Source organism: Saccostrea cucullata, unplaced genomic scaffold (genome assembly GCF_032062105.1).
Source record: "Saccostrea cucullata isolate Sc308-1 unplaced genomic scaffold, CSIRO_AGI_Scuc_v1 ctg160, whole genome shotgun sequence".
NCBI classification, from domain to species: Eukaryota; Metazoa; Mollusca; class Bivalvia; order Ostreida; family Ostreidae; genus Saccostrea; species Saccostrea cuccullata.
The window spans coordinates 373,893-392,576 of NW_026938254.1; the positions used below are offsets into that span (position 1 = coordinate 373,893).

Sequence of the window (18,684 nt, forward strand, 5' to 3'; positions counted from 1 at the left end):
TCTATTACACGGTTATATTTAAATGATATACATGTATTTAAGCTTGCTCTTGCCTCCCTATTGTGACCGTATGTAAACCCATAAGGCAATGATTAACACAAACATAAATAGGTACTACTAAAAGAAGTGTCTAATGACTAACCATGTTCCTGCTGTTCTAGAGAAAGTTTTTTTATTCTTAAAATTTCTTTCCCTACTGTATGGTCCCTGTGGAATATGAAAGGGGAAACAATAAGAGATGGAAATTTAATAAAGTTACGTAATTATACAGGGAAGCATTCTTTTCAAGAACAGCAGGTTATGATCTTAATATACAAGCACCATTAAGTATTGAAGATTAAGATTTGTTTAAACTATGGTCCACTTGGGAGCAGGAGGGGGCAACAAAAGAGGAGCGAAGTTTAATATATGAATACCTATTCAAGAACAGATATGTCAGATCAAAAAGTAAAATAGGAGGTGCACAATGGCAATATGTAATTAAGAATCTGCGAAAGTTTCATTAAATTTCCTTCAGTGGTATGAGAGGAGTTGCGGATAAGAGATGGGTACCCCAAAGCGTAACAGACGGACAAATTCAAGTTCATTCATATACCCTCCCACTTTTCAAGCGGGGGGTATAAATATAGGGAAATATCAGGGAATATGGAGAGAGAGAGAGACCCCCAAAACAGTCGGACTACAGTATTAATCATATTTTAATGTAATCCTTCACATATAGTGCAGATTAAAATATACTCAAACTAGAGGTGCTGTGAACAATGGGCTCACTAGTTGATACCCCCCGCCTCCCATATATGTATAAATGGCTTAGTATCAATGATATGGGAAACCCAAAATATGTACATCAAAAAGTAAAATATGCACAATGGCAATATGTAATAAAGATTCTGTGAAATATATCAAATATATATATATATAGAGAGAGAGACCCCAGAAACAGTCGGACTACGGACGTATTAGATCGGACGGATTTTAATGTAATCGATTACTATATACCCTCCCGCTTTTCAAGCGGGGGGTATAACAATAGCCCAGGAGTTTAAAATTCAACCTCAGTTTGAAATGAATATTTAATATCAAAGAATTGCTGTCCCCGCTTTCGATGTTGGTTTGCAATTATCATGGATATTGTGACTTGTTATACCCTATACCCTTGAAAAGTGGGTGGGTATATAGTGATCGGGATGTCCGTCCGTCTGTTACACTTTGGGGTACCCATTTCTTATCCGCAACTCCTCTCGTACCACTGAAAGAAATATAATGAGACTTCCACGGATTCCTTGCTACAAAGTGCCATTGTGCATCTCCTATGTTACTTTTTGATCAGAGTCATATTTCGGGTTCCATAGCAAAACAATGACAATGCAATTTTTTTTTTAAATATTGAAGCGTATCCATCTCTTATTAATTCGATCTCCTCCTATACCACTGCATGAAATTTAATGATACTTTCACATATACTTTATAACATAATGCAATGTGTAACTCCTATTTTCCGTTTTGATCTGACACTTATTTCGGGTCTCCTAGAGCAAAACATGGACTTTGCTTTTATTATCATATGGGAGGCGAGGGTTATCATTTAGTGAGTTCACTGCTCACAGTACCTCTTAGTATGTGTCTCAAGTCTTCTGTCCAGCAGATGGCAACGCTCATATAAATTTGAACACTATATGTTTTCTTTATTTAAAAGCGACAACCATTGTTAAAATCTGCAATAACAAGACAGATCTTCAAAATAAAGGTGATGGGGTTAAAAAAAATAATAACTGGAAAGGTCACATGGGAAGTCTGAAGAAAAGCAGTGCCTTGGCAACTAAGTGGGCATTATAATTAATAATCTTCGTCTTATTTTTACTTTACAGATTAACATATCTGCATACTTTTCATCAGTAGATTCTTTTTCCTATATATTCCTATGTAAAATCTTGATTGCGCATTGAAGCCCTACCCGTAAGGAGTCAAGATGTGAATAAAATCGAATCCACACAACCTAAGGTTGCTTTCTTAAAAATATTACCAGTTCTGTTTTTTTGATTCTTGAGAATATCTATGAAGGATTTTTTTCTCAGTATTTTTATGTAAAAATTTGAAGTACAAAAATTATATACATGTAAAAGTAATATTACCCTAACCTACGGTAACAAAGGCCAAACTTTCAAATCTATACACAATTAAATGTACTTTCTGACTCTCTGCAACTTACTTGGGAGCTATCACACTTGGAAAAAAGACATTAACAGAATATCCAAATTGAGATATTTATGTCCTAAAGTTAATGAAGTATGTGTGATAGTATCACGTTTATTTACAAGATAAGATCTGTCGTTCCGTGAACGACTGCCAGATAAGGACATCCGTCGCTATCCATTCTATTCAGCAAATGTTCTACTTTTATTAATGATTGACTTCTACTTCATTTTATTAATGATTCAACTTCTAACTCCTGGTCATCACTTTGTGGAATATAAAAAAAACACATTGTAGATGTTTATTAAAATAAAACTAGTGTATTAATAGTACCGAACCGTGGGTTTAATTAGTTACATTTTGTCATTAATCGTGTTTCGACAATTTGCCCAAAGGATGAAAAGAAATGAATGTATGCGTTGGGCATGTGGCTTCTTCAGGCTATAGGATTAACTGTATCATTGATACATATAATCTAAGAAGTATTGTTCAAAGAAGACCAACCCATATATATATATTGCACTACATCGATTTTTTTAAGATTCACTTTGATAAAACATACACGCAAATGCGAAAACCACATCCTGGTAAATCGGGCGTTGAAATCAGTGCTATGTGACAGATTAATGATTACCTAGATTTATTCGATGGACAAATAGGAATTAAATGAATTTCTGTTAAATCGAATTGAATCGTTTGAAATATATCATTAATTTTGAAATTCGCCTAAATATTTAATTCTTTATTAGAATTTTTTGAAAATTGTTATGCAACGAATCCCTAGGTTTAGAACTGGAAAACCTTTGCATGGAAATAGGGTCCGCACAGGATTTATTATTCATGTCTATATATATATATTCAGCAAAGTAAGGCATATAAAAACACATTGCTATAAAAAAAATTCCGATGTTGTGTGGATTCAAGTTTTACTAATAAATATATCTCCATTGGGCAAGGGTTGGGCCCAATAATTATTTGTACAGCAAAATAAAATAAAGGGGTCCCTCTGTGAGGAAGTTGTAGGGGTTTGAAATCCATCACTGCATCCATCTTATCGTTTAATGTTTCCTTTACGCAGAGGACACTGTATCAAAAGATTCATCTGAAAACTGTCTACAGTTTACATTCAGTCAGAATTTAAGACACACTTGCAAAGATCTTAGTCTCGACAATTAAACATTTCCACGTCGTATCATCAAATAACAATGGACAGATGTATTTATATGTCTACTCCTTATATACCTGTGATCTTGAATTGAAAGATACCACCAAGTCTGACATATCATATATGGATATATTTTTTTTACGAAAAATGGACGTTAATGATAAGCTAAATGAAACAACAAAACTTTATGAAAAATGTGATGACCAACTTTTCTATCGTCAACTTCCCTTACTTATGTATCAATACATATGTCCAAGATGATTCGATATGCAAGCGCATGCAGTACGAACAAACAATTTTCAAAATGAGATAAGCAATTAACAAACACAAATATTTAAACAGTCATCATTTCGCAAGTTCTATGTTGTACTACATGTATTATTATGTTGATGAAAGAAGAATATCTGCAGTCTCATTTAAGTTCGTTATTTCGTAAGTTCTTAGTCTGTACAATGTCCTTATCAGCAAAAACAGTCTATCACTGAGTCAAATGCTGACTGACTTTTTTGTACTTAAAGTTAGGCCATTATATTTACACACTGAATTGTTGACGGGTTTTCCCGCGGGTGTGACCGGTTGGCAGGGGATGCTCACTCTTCCATTGCACATAACCCATCTCTAATTTTTGGAGATCTGTGTTTGCTCAGCTCTAATTTTATAACTTTTAATGGACTTTTGGGCTTGAATACTGTTCGTTATTCCCATATATTTCATTCTAACCTCAGATATGTTTATTACGTTAAATACATCATTTTACCGAATTCATGCAGAGAATCGTATACATATTTCTTGAAATTTGAGATTTTTAAAATCTTTCAATTCAAATTCTTCATCTTAAAACTCTACGTTTCTTAATTTTAAGAGAAAGTTTTGTTGTAAGGATTTCTGTAATTGGAGACAGCAGGTAAATCTTTATTATATACCCCTGTATGGCTATTTATTAATACCAATCAGGGTAGTAATTGACAGCTAATGAGGGTGAACAAGGGGTCGTATTTCTGGCGATAATCAGCAAATTCAGTTCGTTTGGGGGGATGCCCGGCCAAACTTAGGTGCACTTTGAACAAAAAGCAAAAACATTTTTGGAAAGGACTAAACAACACTATAATTATACTAAATTTCGTGTCCTTGGGATAAAGATACAATGAGTTTGCATAACTGAATGCATGTTTAGAGTAAATAATTTTAACATTTGAAGAAATAATGCCTTTGAAAGTCTCTTTTGAAGTGCAAAGCTACGCAAATCAGCAGTCCTAAAAACTCAATAAAAATATGTGAAGCATGCAGCAATATAGTCATAATATTTATTTGTTGAGAAAATATCCATTTTGTACTGTTAAAAAAATGGTAACTTCCCATTCCAAATAATTTACTGTTGGAAAAAGGTAGATTACAACATCTGATCTTTACTTTATTATTATTTTTATTTTATTTATTTATTTTTTTTTTGGATGCTGAAAGAAGTACATAACCTGAAAGAACAACATTTTTGGGTTTTACAGGTTCTATAGATTTTAATGAGTATCTCGTTTCTTTTTTATGGTTATTTGGAAAGATTCATTTATTCAAAACGCACTGTTTTACATCATAATCAATCTTTTTTTCTAACTACCGTTTTCACAAGTTTTTTGTATGTCTTTTTGTTGAAACTGTATTCTAAAAGATCTTGATTTTACTTCTAATATGAATTTCTAATTCTAATTTGAAATATTATTCATTTTAAGTAAGGAACAATGATTTCTATCTAGCAGTCATCCTAGATAACATTTTTCAAAGGTTAAATTGTTAAATGGTTGGTTTTGTATTTGTTATATGAACCGAATGCTTAAATATATTTTTTAATATTCAAAGGTATTTTTTATTTGTGTATAGAAAGAAGAAAGAATATAAAGAAGTACTTTTGCTTATCTCTTTTGCCTTATGATAAAATGTTGTTCCTGTTATTAACTGTAGATAGATATTAGGAAGAATATTAAATATATGTTTGATAAACGTTTACTACTCGTATAAATACAGATGAGCTGTTGAAAAGTTGGATTGATTATAGATTGAGCATTTTATTGGGTTTTTTTCAGTTGCACCTTATTTCCGGCATTGCATAAGAACTGAGAACATTTCAAAACAATCTTTTGTAAGGGATTCCTATGGTTCTGAGAGACACCTTTTTTTCTTTTGTACACCCTTTTTAAAGCTCTTCAGAAGGATTTGGCCAAGGTCAACTGGTCCTTGGGTAGAGGAAATTCAGGTTTCTTAAAAAAGCATGACGCCATCATTCGAGTTCAGTGTAAATATACTGGCTTTCTTTGAAATTTTATTTTCTGGAGAAGCGTGGGGCCTTATGCGAAACTTTTTTTTACATAGTTTAGATTCATCTTTCTTCAAATCATGACCCCTGAGGCTTAACTTGGAATATATAGCGGAAAAAATCTTTTTAAAAATGTCTTAAGACCAGTAAATCCATGATAGTTATCTGAATATGGGACTGTCAAATTGTTCCCTCCCAATAAGTGTACAAACTTTATTATAAACATGATAGAATATTAAGGAAGTAGTAGACCTGCTCATATTTGATTTTTTAAAAAAAGGAATTGTGCTTAGTTTTGCATGATGTTGTTCTCTTAATTTGGGTCCACCTAAACCTCAGACAACAGATTAAAGAAATCGACTAATTTGAACAGTTTTGAAACCAAAATAAACAAGTATTTTTTTCTTTTCTTATATATATATATATATATATATATATATAAAAGAAAAGAAAAAAATACTTGTTTATTTTGGTTTCAAAACTGTTCAAATTAGTCGATTTCTTTAGCTGTTGTCTGAGGTTTAGGTGGACCCAAATTAAGAGAACAACATCATGCAAAACTAAGCACAATTCCTTTTTTTTAAATATATATATATCGTACATCGTTGATCTAATCCAATTTTTTTGTCATATAAAATATTAAGCTTTATTGTGGGTCACAATATTTCCTTTTGTGAAATAAAGTCAATACACATAGAACTTTATATACATGTGCATAATATTTGTCGAGTCCATTCGTCTTTATAAAGTTTAAAGGAAGCTATCTTTTGATTCATCATTTGTCCGTCATTTCTTATTTGGACAAAGCAATGTTCTTCATATTAACTTTATTGAGATTCAATAATTTAATTTTAGCTGTCACACGTCATTTCAATGGATAAAAGATTTATTTTATATTGTGTAACATAAGTTGCCTACGTCACAATGAGTAACGTCAAAAAAGTATTACTCCGCTTGACGTTAATCTTAAAATATGTTCAATTTGAAGCAATTTTTTATTGTCTAAAGTGAAATTAAATCATAAAGAGTGATTCTTATTCTAACCTATGCTTTACTATGGACAGTTTACGCTTTTTATAAAGCGGTTTATAAAGTGTTAACTGCAAGCATGCCCTAAGTTACTAGTATGTTAAATCGTATAAGATAGGTTTAAATAAGCAGCATTCCTAAAAAGGACACTAGAGAAAAGAATGTTCCATTTTTTTTTATAACGGACACAAATATTCTTCTTCCCATTTAGTTATAGTCTTAAATTTTATTTTTTATTTTTTGCAGATCTATGAAGCTCATGTATGAATTGTGTTGTTAATAAACAATATTCAAGCTAAGAAGTCATTCAAACAATATAATTCAGGAGCAGAGCAAACATGGAAAGTGAAAACATCAGAGGTGGGATCAGGTGCCATGGAGGAATGAGTATCTCATGCCGTGTGTCCACATATGTCTTAATGATTGATTTTATTTTTTGAAAAGGTCATTGCATTGGCTATAACACTAGCGAAATGATGACTTTCAACGAAACTGTTGATATATTTTTTTTTCATCAACGTGCTTCTCAATACTTTTATTTGTCTTAGAAAATACTGTACAACGATTATAGTATGCATATGAAGACCTACTTCATCTCTTCATGAAGGATATGGAGATAACGAATATTATTCAATATCAAAGTCCATAAAACAACACAAAATAGGGGCAGAGCAAACAGGGACCTCCAAAACATCAGAGGTGGGATCAGGTGCCATGGAGGAGTGAGCATCCCCTGCCGACCGGTCACGCCCGCCGTGTGCTCCTTGTCATGATCAAGAAATAACGGAAAAATCCGTCGTCAATTCAGTGTATAAATAATGGACTAACAATTAGTATTAAAAAAAAAGTCAGCTAGCATTTGACTCAATGATAAATTGTATTTGCTGACAAGGTAATGGTATCGACCATAGAACTTACGAAATGATGACTTTAAACGAGACTGCTGATAGTCTTGTTTAATCAACTTGTTTGTCAATAATTTACCTTGTTTTAGAAATTGTTCATGCGTAGAGCTTGCTCTAGCGTATCGAATCAACTGAGATATATAAACTCCGTATGCAGGTGATGAAGGTGTAATGCTGCAAATAAATTTTAGCGCTTGTACCTGTCAGTAAAATATATAAATGTGATATTTTGTTTTTTATATCCACACCCGTATTTGACTTTTTAGGTAGTCAAGCACGGAAACACATTAGTACTCCCGTATATCAGTAAACATTCGTTAACTTTACCGCGGTACGTGTTGCTATCACATGGACGTGACACAATGTTAAAATTTATTTTATTTCTATTTTCAATTAAAAGAAATGGAGTATTTACTCATTTAAATCATATTAAAACAATTCATGCATCGACAGAAAATTACACAGATAAAACGGTAATCCTAATCAGGTGCAAACTCAATCGCCATGCTTGATTGCATTGTTTACCTCGAGGCGATAGATGATTGACACACCGAGAAGCCAAACTTTGAAGGTGCTAATGATAATAATCGGGTAACAACTACTGGGGTAACAATAGTTTAATTAAATTATAATTTGGCTGAACTTTCTGTCCTCCGAACATGTGCAGTGCTAGTGTGTATATAAAATCCAATGACCCTTCGACATTACGTAATCGGGCGTTCCGGTTTACACGTACTTATGTAAAAGCTTTGAACACACACAAAAAATGATATTTAGACATCCTTCAGCGCACAATAAATTTTAGCGCTCAAGGGCTATTGCGCCAAAGGCGCTAAAATTAGTAGTGCGCCAAATATTCTCGTTTTACAGTATTCATCACGTTTATCACAGAGCTTCGTTGTTAGATTACCATTAGTTTCTTTTTCAAGTAAAATATCCAAGTAGGAAACAGATGTGTCAGACTCTGTGGTATCTTTTATCTCAAGCTCACCAGAATATATCGTATCGACATAGGAATGGAAATAACTATTGTTAATTGACAATACGTCGTCGAAATATCTAAATGTCAAGTTGAAGGCCACAGCAAGTGCTTTCTTCTTTCCACCCATAAGATTTTGCATAAATTCTGCTTCATATTTACCGCGTTTTTCTTCTCAATTTGTAGAGGGAATTTTACAAAGATAATTATATTATATATATTGTGGCGAATAATCTGAAAGACATAAACACCATAAGGAGGTGATTATAATAAGGAAAGTTGACGATGGAAAAGCTGGTCAACTCTTTTGTCAATTTAGTTGTCAGTTGGACTTTATCGTCTATTTTCAGTAAATCAGATGTGGCAGACTCTTTGGTGTCATTTATTTCATGTTCAATGGGATACTTTACGTGTACATGAAATGGTATATTGTAAATTCAGCACAATCACTTGGTATGGAGTTGTTGGTGTAATCATGAATTAGCGCTACACAAGACCTTTATATATATTGTATATGTACATTATTAATTTGCGGTATTCATAAATCAGCGTATTGCTCTCTGGCCAAAGCCGCTAAAATATGAAGCTAACTTTATAAAGCACACAGTATATCGATTCGGTATACGAATGAAAATACAGTACAATTAATTGTTATTTGATAAGATGTCTTCGATACACATGTATTTGAATGTCGATGTAATGTTGATGTCTTAGCGTCTTTTAACATACTGTATAAATTTTCTATTTTCGTCCATTTGCATTTTTTCTTTTATAGTTACCCCACTCTTTCTCGCACGACTAGGAAATTCAATGCAGAATGACATTTAATTCTTGTCTTTTTTAGTGTTCATATTAAGCTTAAAAAAATGAATTGAATCGTGTTTTACTACAATTGACAAATGTTATAGCATTTGAACAATATGGATTGAATAAAATGTAACCTATGTTTAGTGAAAATATCACGGCAAGACAAAGAGCATAGAGTAATGATGTGAGATACATTTGTAAATGATATACAATTATAAATATACAGGTGAATCAATTGTAGTAATCTTTACAAATCACGTCAAAACAATATAGTCCAATCATTGTTTGATTATAACGTCTCTTGTCGGACGACCTTACCCTTGTCTAATGGTCGTCATGACCTTCATGGTCATGCTTGACGAACTGGATACCAATGACAACTAAATATCCAATGACAGTAAACAAGACTTTTAAATGACTCCTTTCCTTGGTGATGTGTATTTCATTACTTAGGATTTCAAAGAAAGTTACGTAAAGAAAACAACCGACAGAGATGCTCTGCAAAACTCCCGAAGCAATGTCCTGCCCATGTGCATCTTCTCCCACTTCCGTCACGATGTAGCCAATAACGACCCCGATTGGCGCAACAATGGATAGAAGAAACAATGACAACAGTACAAACTTAAACTTTTTCAAATTTTCTTCCAGCTGAAATCCGACACTGAATGCGACAGCGACTTTGTGGAGGGAGAGAACCCCCAGTAAAATCCAGGCATCCTCCTCCTCGGTCTGGAGTCCGACGGCCAAACCCTCAAATATCATGTGAAATGACAGAGCTAGCAGCAGAAGAAATGACCGAAAAGCTAGAAATTTAAAATTAGGTTGTTCGACTTCCACCTTGACAGACTCTGCTGCTTCTTTTGATTTGTCGAGGGACTTTCCGTTGATTTCATTTTCCCTCTTCGTCGCAGCGTCTTCGTTTAGGTCTATTTTGTTCTCATGTCCATTGTCGTGTAAATGGCCGACATGGGATAAACCATGGTAACTGATGAGATGTTCCAGTGTTAGCGTAATTAAGAATCCACCTCCGGTTATAGCCTCTGTGACCGGATAATCATAAGAGATGGCCTCCTTTATAAGTGCTCTAGCCTCTGGCAGCAAATGCAAAATGGCTGTACCAAAAAATATCCCCCCTGTAAAACAGTTTAAAATTCCAATCCACCTTCTAAGTTTCTCCTTCGAAAATTTCTTCTCAAACAATCTTAATAATGCAAACGGTATGAGACCGATGAGGAAGGTAATAAAAAACAAAACAAAGATTCCAACAATCCTTGCAGCTGACGCCATTTTTCATTAATTTGGAAAGGGTTCTCTAAAAAAAAGAAATTTAAAATCAAGCAGGAACTCTACAATTTATAAGCTCTGCGTCAAAATTTAGCTAAAATAACTGTGGATGAAAATTTATTCTTACTAGGGGTTATTAAAAAGTTCGTGGACTAACGCCATGAAATTAAAACCGCTTGAGGTACATCAATGAATTTAAAAATATCTTGTTTTCATCATCTTTTCTATCTAATGAATTAACCACAAATCACAAATTTTATTTTTTTTTAATAATTAGTAATGTTTTTTTAAGTAATGGTATGTCCAGGCGGTGCAATCTCGAACACGCCGTTTTTGCGACCTAAGTGTAACTGAGAACAAATCTTTTGATATGAACATTCTACATTCTAAACTCACGTTAATTTAGGTATGTGTTCGGACACAATTGTTCCATAAAATATGGAATTTTTGCTTCATTTTGGAAGTTTTTTGAAATGATATCAAAAATTTTAAATGGAGTGTCCAAATAGATAAGGCCTTGCAAATAACGTCAAAAAGGGGCAGGGTTTCTTTTTCCAACATTCTATAAAGTTTTGTCCCTGAAAAAAAAAAACTGGTATAGACTTAGGAATGTTTAAATTGGCTACAGAGAAATAATATGCATCAAGAGTATTTGTCTTTTAATGCCAAAATAGATTCAGAGAAAAAAGGGATGGACAGTTAATGTGGATTTGTAGTCAAGGTATGATAAATCAATCACGACAAATCAAGACGTTGATCATGTGTTGTACATTTTGAACTCCAAAAAGCAAAATATGCTGGCACAATCAAGGGCAGCGAGGATCGCTTCGAATGTATAAATCTATTTGCAATATTATATGCATTGAAAGCCGCTGTTCGTGACATTGTAAAGTCATATAAACAAAGCTGGTTTAAGTCCTTACTCAACTCCAGGGAATCTTCAAAGAAGTGTATAAGGTAGAAGAAGAGGACAATGACAAACAATGACGTTGTCGAACGTCATGAAACTAAACAGCGACGGCGCCAGGTGATCATATAATGTCTATATGGCAAGCCCTTTTACTATGTATTCGTGAAATATTTTTTTTCAATAAGAGAGATATCTCTTTAGCTTATAGAGATATCTCTTTGACTAATAGAGATATCTTTATACCTTAGAGAGATATATCTTTAAAAAAAGGAGATATCTCTTTTTGTAAGAGAGATAGCTCTTTCACTTAGAGAGATATTTTTATAAGCTAGAGAGATATCTCTATAAGCGAGAGAGATATCTCTTTAAGGGAGAGAGATATCGCTTGAACAAGGTTAAAAGAGATATCTCTCTTTTAAAAGAGATATCTCTCTTAGTTAGAGAGATATCTCTTTAGATTTTCAAAAAGAGATATCTTTCTAAGCTAAAGAGATATTTTTTAATGAAAGAGATATCACTTTTCTAGTCATTCTTAAAATAAAATAATTTAAATTGAAAGCGAAACAGGAAGTAAAGTCTCTGGAATAATTTCGTTGTTATAAAAAAAAGATTGAGCATGCAATATCCAGAATAATATATATGTAATATGTAGACAAAAAGGCTATAAATCCCTTGTTTGAAACAACAAATAATAATGCCAACATCGTTGATAAAAATGCTAAATGTTTAATATTTAGGAAAATGAAAGTAAGTATAAAATCTCAAATGCAATGAACCGAATTTTTCTCAGCTTATGAAATATAATCAACTGTTAGTGATTTGAAATCTCGACAACACTGAATTACTTGTCATGTTTGTTAAAGCTATAATGTAGAGTATCATGAACATGTCGAAATTTAAAAATACTTTAATGTACTTCCGTGAATAAAAAGCTTATACTTCCGGTAAAGGTAGAAGTCATTTCAAATGGAATTTAAATAAAAATAATGAAGAGAGATATCTCTTTGCAATAAAGAGATATCTCTTTTTGCTTGAGAGATATCTCTTTTAGACACTTTTGAAAGATATCTCTTTCACTTTAATAGATATCTCTTAAAATAAACTAAGAAAGATATCTCTTTTACTTTAAGAGATATCTCTTTAACTTGGAAAGATATCTCCAAAAGCATAAGAGACATCTCTCTAGGTGAAAGAGATATCTCTTTTCACGAAAGAGATATCTCTCAAGGAGAAAGAGATATCAGTTCAAGTGGAAGAGATGTCTCTTTATCATAGAGATATCTCTTAGAAATGAGAGATATCTCTATTTTTTAAGAGATATCTCTCTAAAATGGGAGATATCTCTGTAATTTTACGATAAATTTTATTTTCCGAATAAATGGCAAAAGGGCTTGCCATATATGTCTTTCTTATTTTATGATAATTTCGCAAATAATGAATGTATATATCAAGCTAAAATTTTCAAAATTTCTTTACTTTTTGTTGTTTTATGCTTCTTAAAATTTTGAAAGCACAGACTAAATAGTACTAATTTCATAGCCTCAGTCCACAAACTTTTTGATAATCCCTCGTATTTCAACAAAGAGCTAATATATTTTGAATCTACGTTTATGTAACAAAACAGAATAGGAATGATCTTTCTGTTACACATTTTTTTCTTCTTTTTGCCCTTGTTCTATGCTAAAATTAATATCGATGACATTTTCTTATTCATGGCAAATCTATTTTCGGTGTTCATATGCACATTAAATTTTTCACATTTTAAAATTATAAACCAACGAAATATCTTCTGCACCTTTATTTGATAAACTGACTTGCCATTACATAGTTTTAAAACAGATTTACGCTCTTGTCACTTAAAAAAATAACGTGTCATTTATTTATTGCGGCTTTTCAAGGAATATTCTAGTTTGAATATTATTTACGAAAGCCCAGAAACATGTTTACTCATAAAAAATTCCAAACTAACCAATCAGAAGCGAGTTTCAAAGTACGAGATTCGAAATTCGAGATTCGAAATTCATTTTCAAAAGCGGGTTCAACATTTGATTACTCCCCTTTATTATGTTTTTACTATGAAGAAATCGTTTAAAATAATTATAACTAATGGGTCATTTAATTATATTACAATGCAAGAAAGAGTGTTATATATATTAGAAGGAAATTTTAATAATTATTGGATTTTTTCAGAAAAATATACTTATAAATTATCCTAAATATTTCTTAAATGTATATATAGTGTTTGGATTTTTTAAAAAGGTTTAGAAAACTGGTTTAGAAATCAGCTTAATGACTTTTATTAAATATTTTACAATATCGTGTGTTCAATGCCAAAAAAAAACATTAAAAACGAATAAGATCAATACAAAAAAACAGATTTTAAGAGAGAACGTGCACTCCAGTTTGTTTACGTTGACCTTAAAATAATGATATTTTAACAAAATTAATCATATATTTTCGTTTATGATTAACAAAACAGAATAGGAAAGATCTTTCTGTTACATTTTTTTCTTCTTTTTTCCCTTGTTCTGTGCTAAAATTAATATCGATGACATTTTCTTATTCATAGCAAATCTATGTTCGGTGTTCATATGCACATTAAATTTTTCACATTTTAAAATATATATAACCTGATATATGTAATCTATATTTTATGAAGCTTAATTAAATAAGTACTGACTTGCCATTACATAATTATTTAAACTAATATATATAAAACGCTCTTTTTTGTCATTGTAAAAAAATAACGTCTCATTGGTTATAATTATTTTGCGGCTTTTAAAAACATAATAAAGGTAATCAAATTGTCCGCAGGTTTTGTTTTCCTCCTAGTTTGAATATTATTACATGGGTCTAAAAAGAGATAAAAGACCCGACTTTCTGCCCTATTAAATGGTATAAAGTATTATTTAAAACTATCAATCCAAAGAATCTTTTTTTGAAAATGTGTTTATACATTTATTTAAAATATTTTTTTATGTAAACTTGAATGAAGTACTGTATAATGTGATAATGTTGGATGAATTTTACAATTGCCGATTAACTTAAAAGAAGATATTCAGAAATGGAAATACTTTAATGAACTTATGATTTATGCTGGCACTTTTCATTAATTTTATATAAAAATCAATAAATAAACTTACTTGGTCAAATGGAGTCTAATATCTTAATAAAATTTGTAAATGTAAGAATAACAACTTACGTCAAAAAATAAGTTATCACGTTCGTCAAGCAACTTGTCAACTTATTCCAGTGTTAAAGAACTGCCGGATCAGCCCTTAAAATCATGCGCAAAAGAAATTTAAACCTTTTTGTAGTTATGCAGAATTATATTTTGTACAAATAGGTCAAGGTATATTGAGTGTCAATAACAAATCTCGACTTAATCGCAACAAAATCTGGGGTGCTAAAAACGCTGATGTTAAGCAAAAGTAATGTATCAGTAAAATCATGAATATTATAATTTTTCGATTATATTTTCATTATATTGTGATATTTCTCTATAAAAGCTTTGAAAATTAATAGTCAGAGAGGGTAACACACGGTGATTATAAATAATCTTGACGATTTTACATTGTCATTTATTTAGGCTATCATTAAATATTTTCGAATTTAGATAGTCATTTGTTTAAGCTAACCTAAAAATACATTAAACTTTCAAGACAATATCGGTTATCTGTCTAATATGGAAAAAAACCATTAGCTTAATAATACTCCTTCACCCAGAAACCCTTCGTCAGCGAAGATGCCACTAAATCTTTTTAAAGAAAATGAAATCACACTCTATCTATTGTGTCTATACAATTGTTGAGAGTCATATTATATTGACCTTCTGAACGTGACCTCTGATTGAAAAAGGCCAAAAATATTGGGTTCTTTTTTTGTAATCATAATTTTCAAAAATTTTAAACTTTAAAATCAAAATTTTTAAATTGGGACTGGAGTCAGTCAAAATACGACCCGGTATTAACAGGACCATTATGACGACCATAGAACTTATGAAATACTGACTTCAACAAGGTTTTTTGAAATTTAGGTAACATCAGCTTATGTGTGAGTATCCTGCTTCGGTTTAAAATATAATGGTAACCAGAGTATGCTCTTGAGTAGCGAATATGCTGGGAGACATAAACACCGTAAGCAGGTGATACAGGAATATTACTACATACATGTAAATAAGAAATGCTGACGAAAGAAAAGATAAAGCCATCTCGTTTGTCATAGTATTTAGTTGTGTATTATGGTAGCTTTTATCATCTAAAGTCAGTAAAACATTCAAATATAAAATAGACGCGTCAGACTCTGTGGTGTTTTTTTTTTCAAGTTCACTGGGATATATCAAGTCGGCTTATGAATGGAACTTCTAACTTTTTGATCTTGGCAGTTGGTCATGACATCTCAAATCCCTAGCAAAGTTTTTCCAAAGTTGAAAGGAAGTCAGTCTCAAAAAAAAATCTACAAGCACGAAAATAGCCTAAATTCAATCTGGAATGAAGGGTGGGTGGCGAAGACTTTTTTCTCTTATTTCTTCAGTGTTTTCATATCATGTAAAAATTGTCAGCTTGCGGCTATACTACAACAAAAATTGGAGAGGGTGAATTGGGTAAGTGGCATATAATTGAAAGTCTTCACAAACGTCTATTTTCCAACCTTTTTTTTACTATACCGAAATAAAGACGGGTTGAATGTCCTTAGTATTGTCAAAACTTGACAAAATCCGTTGCTCTTTACCATTATATCGGATTGGTGATGACTTCCCATGTGGGGCCCTAGCTAACTAAATAAATCAAATTCCTAGCCCATTTGTAAGTAAAGTAAGGTTTTTTTAGAGACATTATTTCATCATCTTAATTCTAAAATTTATACGCTCTTAAAGAATAAACACAACAATGAATGTTTAATTATACTTTGCAGTCCTGTCATTTTGTCTGTCATTGGCATTTCGTTTTCTATTCGCGAAGATTCTCAAGCAATTTAAGATCATAAAAATAAAGTTACTTTACCTCTGCTTAGATCATTATCATGTGCGAGTACAATTATCTAACTTGGAAAACGCCAAGCCTAAACTTCATTGAGTATCTTTTTGTGTTTGTCATTTTGCTAGCCATAATTGACAAAACTCAAATTGTACTACACTGTGGTTTGCTGCAAATATTTGTAAATTGGAGTAAAATACATGTAGATACTTGATACTTACAACTGAAAATTTTTCATATGTAAGGCATAAAAACTTAATTTAAAAAATTGTAAATTGAAAAATCGACACGTTTCCATCTTTTTAATAGAAAAAAATTTATCGGTTAATTCTAAAAATCTTTCCCAATTCTCAATTCTATATTCTTCAAGTTTTCCCAGTTTTCTTTGGGGTACAGTTCAGGAAAAATAACACAGCGATATCCATGTCAAAAATCAAGTTATCAGATAGCAATCTTCTAAAATTCAATTATAGCGGACTTTTACTACCATAAAGACATAATATGTTTCTTCACGTAAAACTGTTAAAACTTGTTAAAGGATATTAATTTTGCGTAGAACTTTGAAGGAAACTGAATATTTTCATTTTTCTTTAAATCAAGTATAAAGTAAATAGTTAGACTTTTTAGTTTTACTCACTCATGAGATGGTGCATGAAGAATGTCTATCTGTTTATAGGAATATTCAACTTTTTTAAGCATGAAGCATTTGATTTCCCTTTGTGGTTTGGGTCAACAGTATGCATTCTATTTATTCCTGAATTGCATATGTTATACATTTAAAGTATTATAAATAGAAAGCAGAATGTGCACCGGACAGTAAAATGTTCATAATTTAACAGCAGAGTTTTTAATTTGTCATTCAAATGTTCACAAAAGTGGGAATTATAAATTAAAAAATTGCATAGATTAGTAAGCTTTGAAGCAGAAAGGTATAGTTTTGAACATCAAAGAAACTGTACAATGTCTTAGAATTTTAGAAAATTATTTTATGCATCATTAACAACCCAAATACAGTTGTGCCAAAAGTGAAGATAATTTTATTTTTTCTGTATATATTTCATTTAAAACATTTTGTAAAATCACTGGTATGACAACATTTCTTGACAAATTTCATCAAAAATTTCTTGATAACCCAAGAAATTGTTACAGTTGATAAAAACAATAGTTTTTTTTATCTGATCAGCATTGATATTTTTAAAATATTGTTATTTAAGTGCGACATAAATTTTTAAGCACAAACTCAAAATGAATTATATGGTCAACTTTGATCTTGAATTATAGAACTGATGTTAAGTGATGAACTATCTTTTACTAAAAACTAAATATGTAATGATCTTTTAAAGAAAGATAACTACACATTTTCTGGTTTCAGTACTGAAATAGATAAATGAATTGGATAAAAATTGACAATTTGCCAGTGATTTTACAAAATGTTGTTTTCAATGAAATATATAGGGAAAAAATTATCTTCATTTTTGGCACACAACTGTTTGGTCCAACAATATACATCCTTCTAGCTGTTTCTTTTTTGTTGGTTTTATCTGTGCTTAAACTGAAAACTTAATATTTATAGAAACAGTTGATTTTGCATGGCGATGATGTCACGATAAGTAATCACTTTTTTAGACTCAGATTTTGTGTCAAAGTGAAATTTAAGACTCTTGAAAAACAAGCAGGATGATTGCAAGAAATGCATACGTAATGGCATTGATTTCAGACGAAATAATCATTTCATCAAGGATTAATTGAATGAATTTATTATCAGTGTAGAAAGTCCTCTCTACAACCTTTCAAATCATCACTTTTAAAATAGTTTTCCAGGACACTGTCTTTATCTAAAGCAATGCAATTAAATCTTTGTTTTTACAGAAATGCAGACAAGGCAGATTTTGATGCGTAAATATGCAACAAAACAATGTTGGGAAAACACAATGCACACGTATTCCAACCTCCAATAAAGAGGAAATCGGAACTCCGTGGCTGTGGGTGACCAGAGGTAAAGTAAAACCATGTCCTGAAAAAAAGTATTTAGAATTTTATTTAACTAAGAGAAGTGGAACCTTGCAAACGTTCATAAAAACATATGTGGAAAATATTTTGATTTTGTAACTTAATGATTTTTTTCAGTCAT

The 18,684-nt window shown here is 31.5% G+C and overlaps 1 protein-coding gene across 2 annotated transcripts; it reads right to left on the reverse strand.

Annotated features, from left to right (window-relative positions):
* Positions 1-8,942: 8,942 nt before the first annotated feature.
* Positions 8,943-14,847, reverse strand: LOC134249828 (zinc transporter ZIP1-like). 2 transcript variants are annotated; one of them, XM_062732198.1, is made up of 2 exons: positions 14,780-14,847; positions 8,943-10,695 (listed from the first exon to the last, which is right to left on the reverse strand). In XM_062732198.1, the coding sequence occupies exon 2, from the start codon at positions 10,668-10,670 to the stop codon at positions 9,708-9,710; it is 963 nt and encodes a 320-aa protein (XP_062588182.1). In that variant the 5' UTR covers positions 10,671-10,695; positions 14,780-14,847; the 3' UTR covers positions 8,943-9,707. The 2 variants fall into 2 exon arrangements, with proteins under 2 accessions (XP_062588182.1, XP_062588183.1); XM_062732199.1 differs by lacking the exon at positions 14,780-14,847 and adding an exon at positions 14,721-14,768.
* Between the last annotated feature and the right edge of the window lie 3,837 nt (positions 14,848-18,684).

What these genes read in the sequence shown, in the direction of transcription:
- LOC134249828 (XM_062732198.1), bottom strand. Translation starts at nt 10,670, where the DNA reads ATGGCGTCAGCTGCAAGGATTGTTGGAATCTTTGTTTTGTTTTTTATT.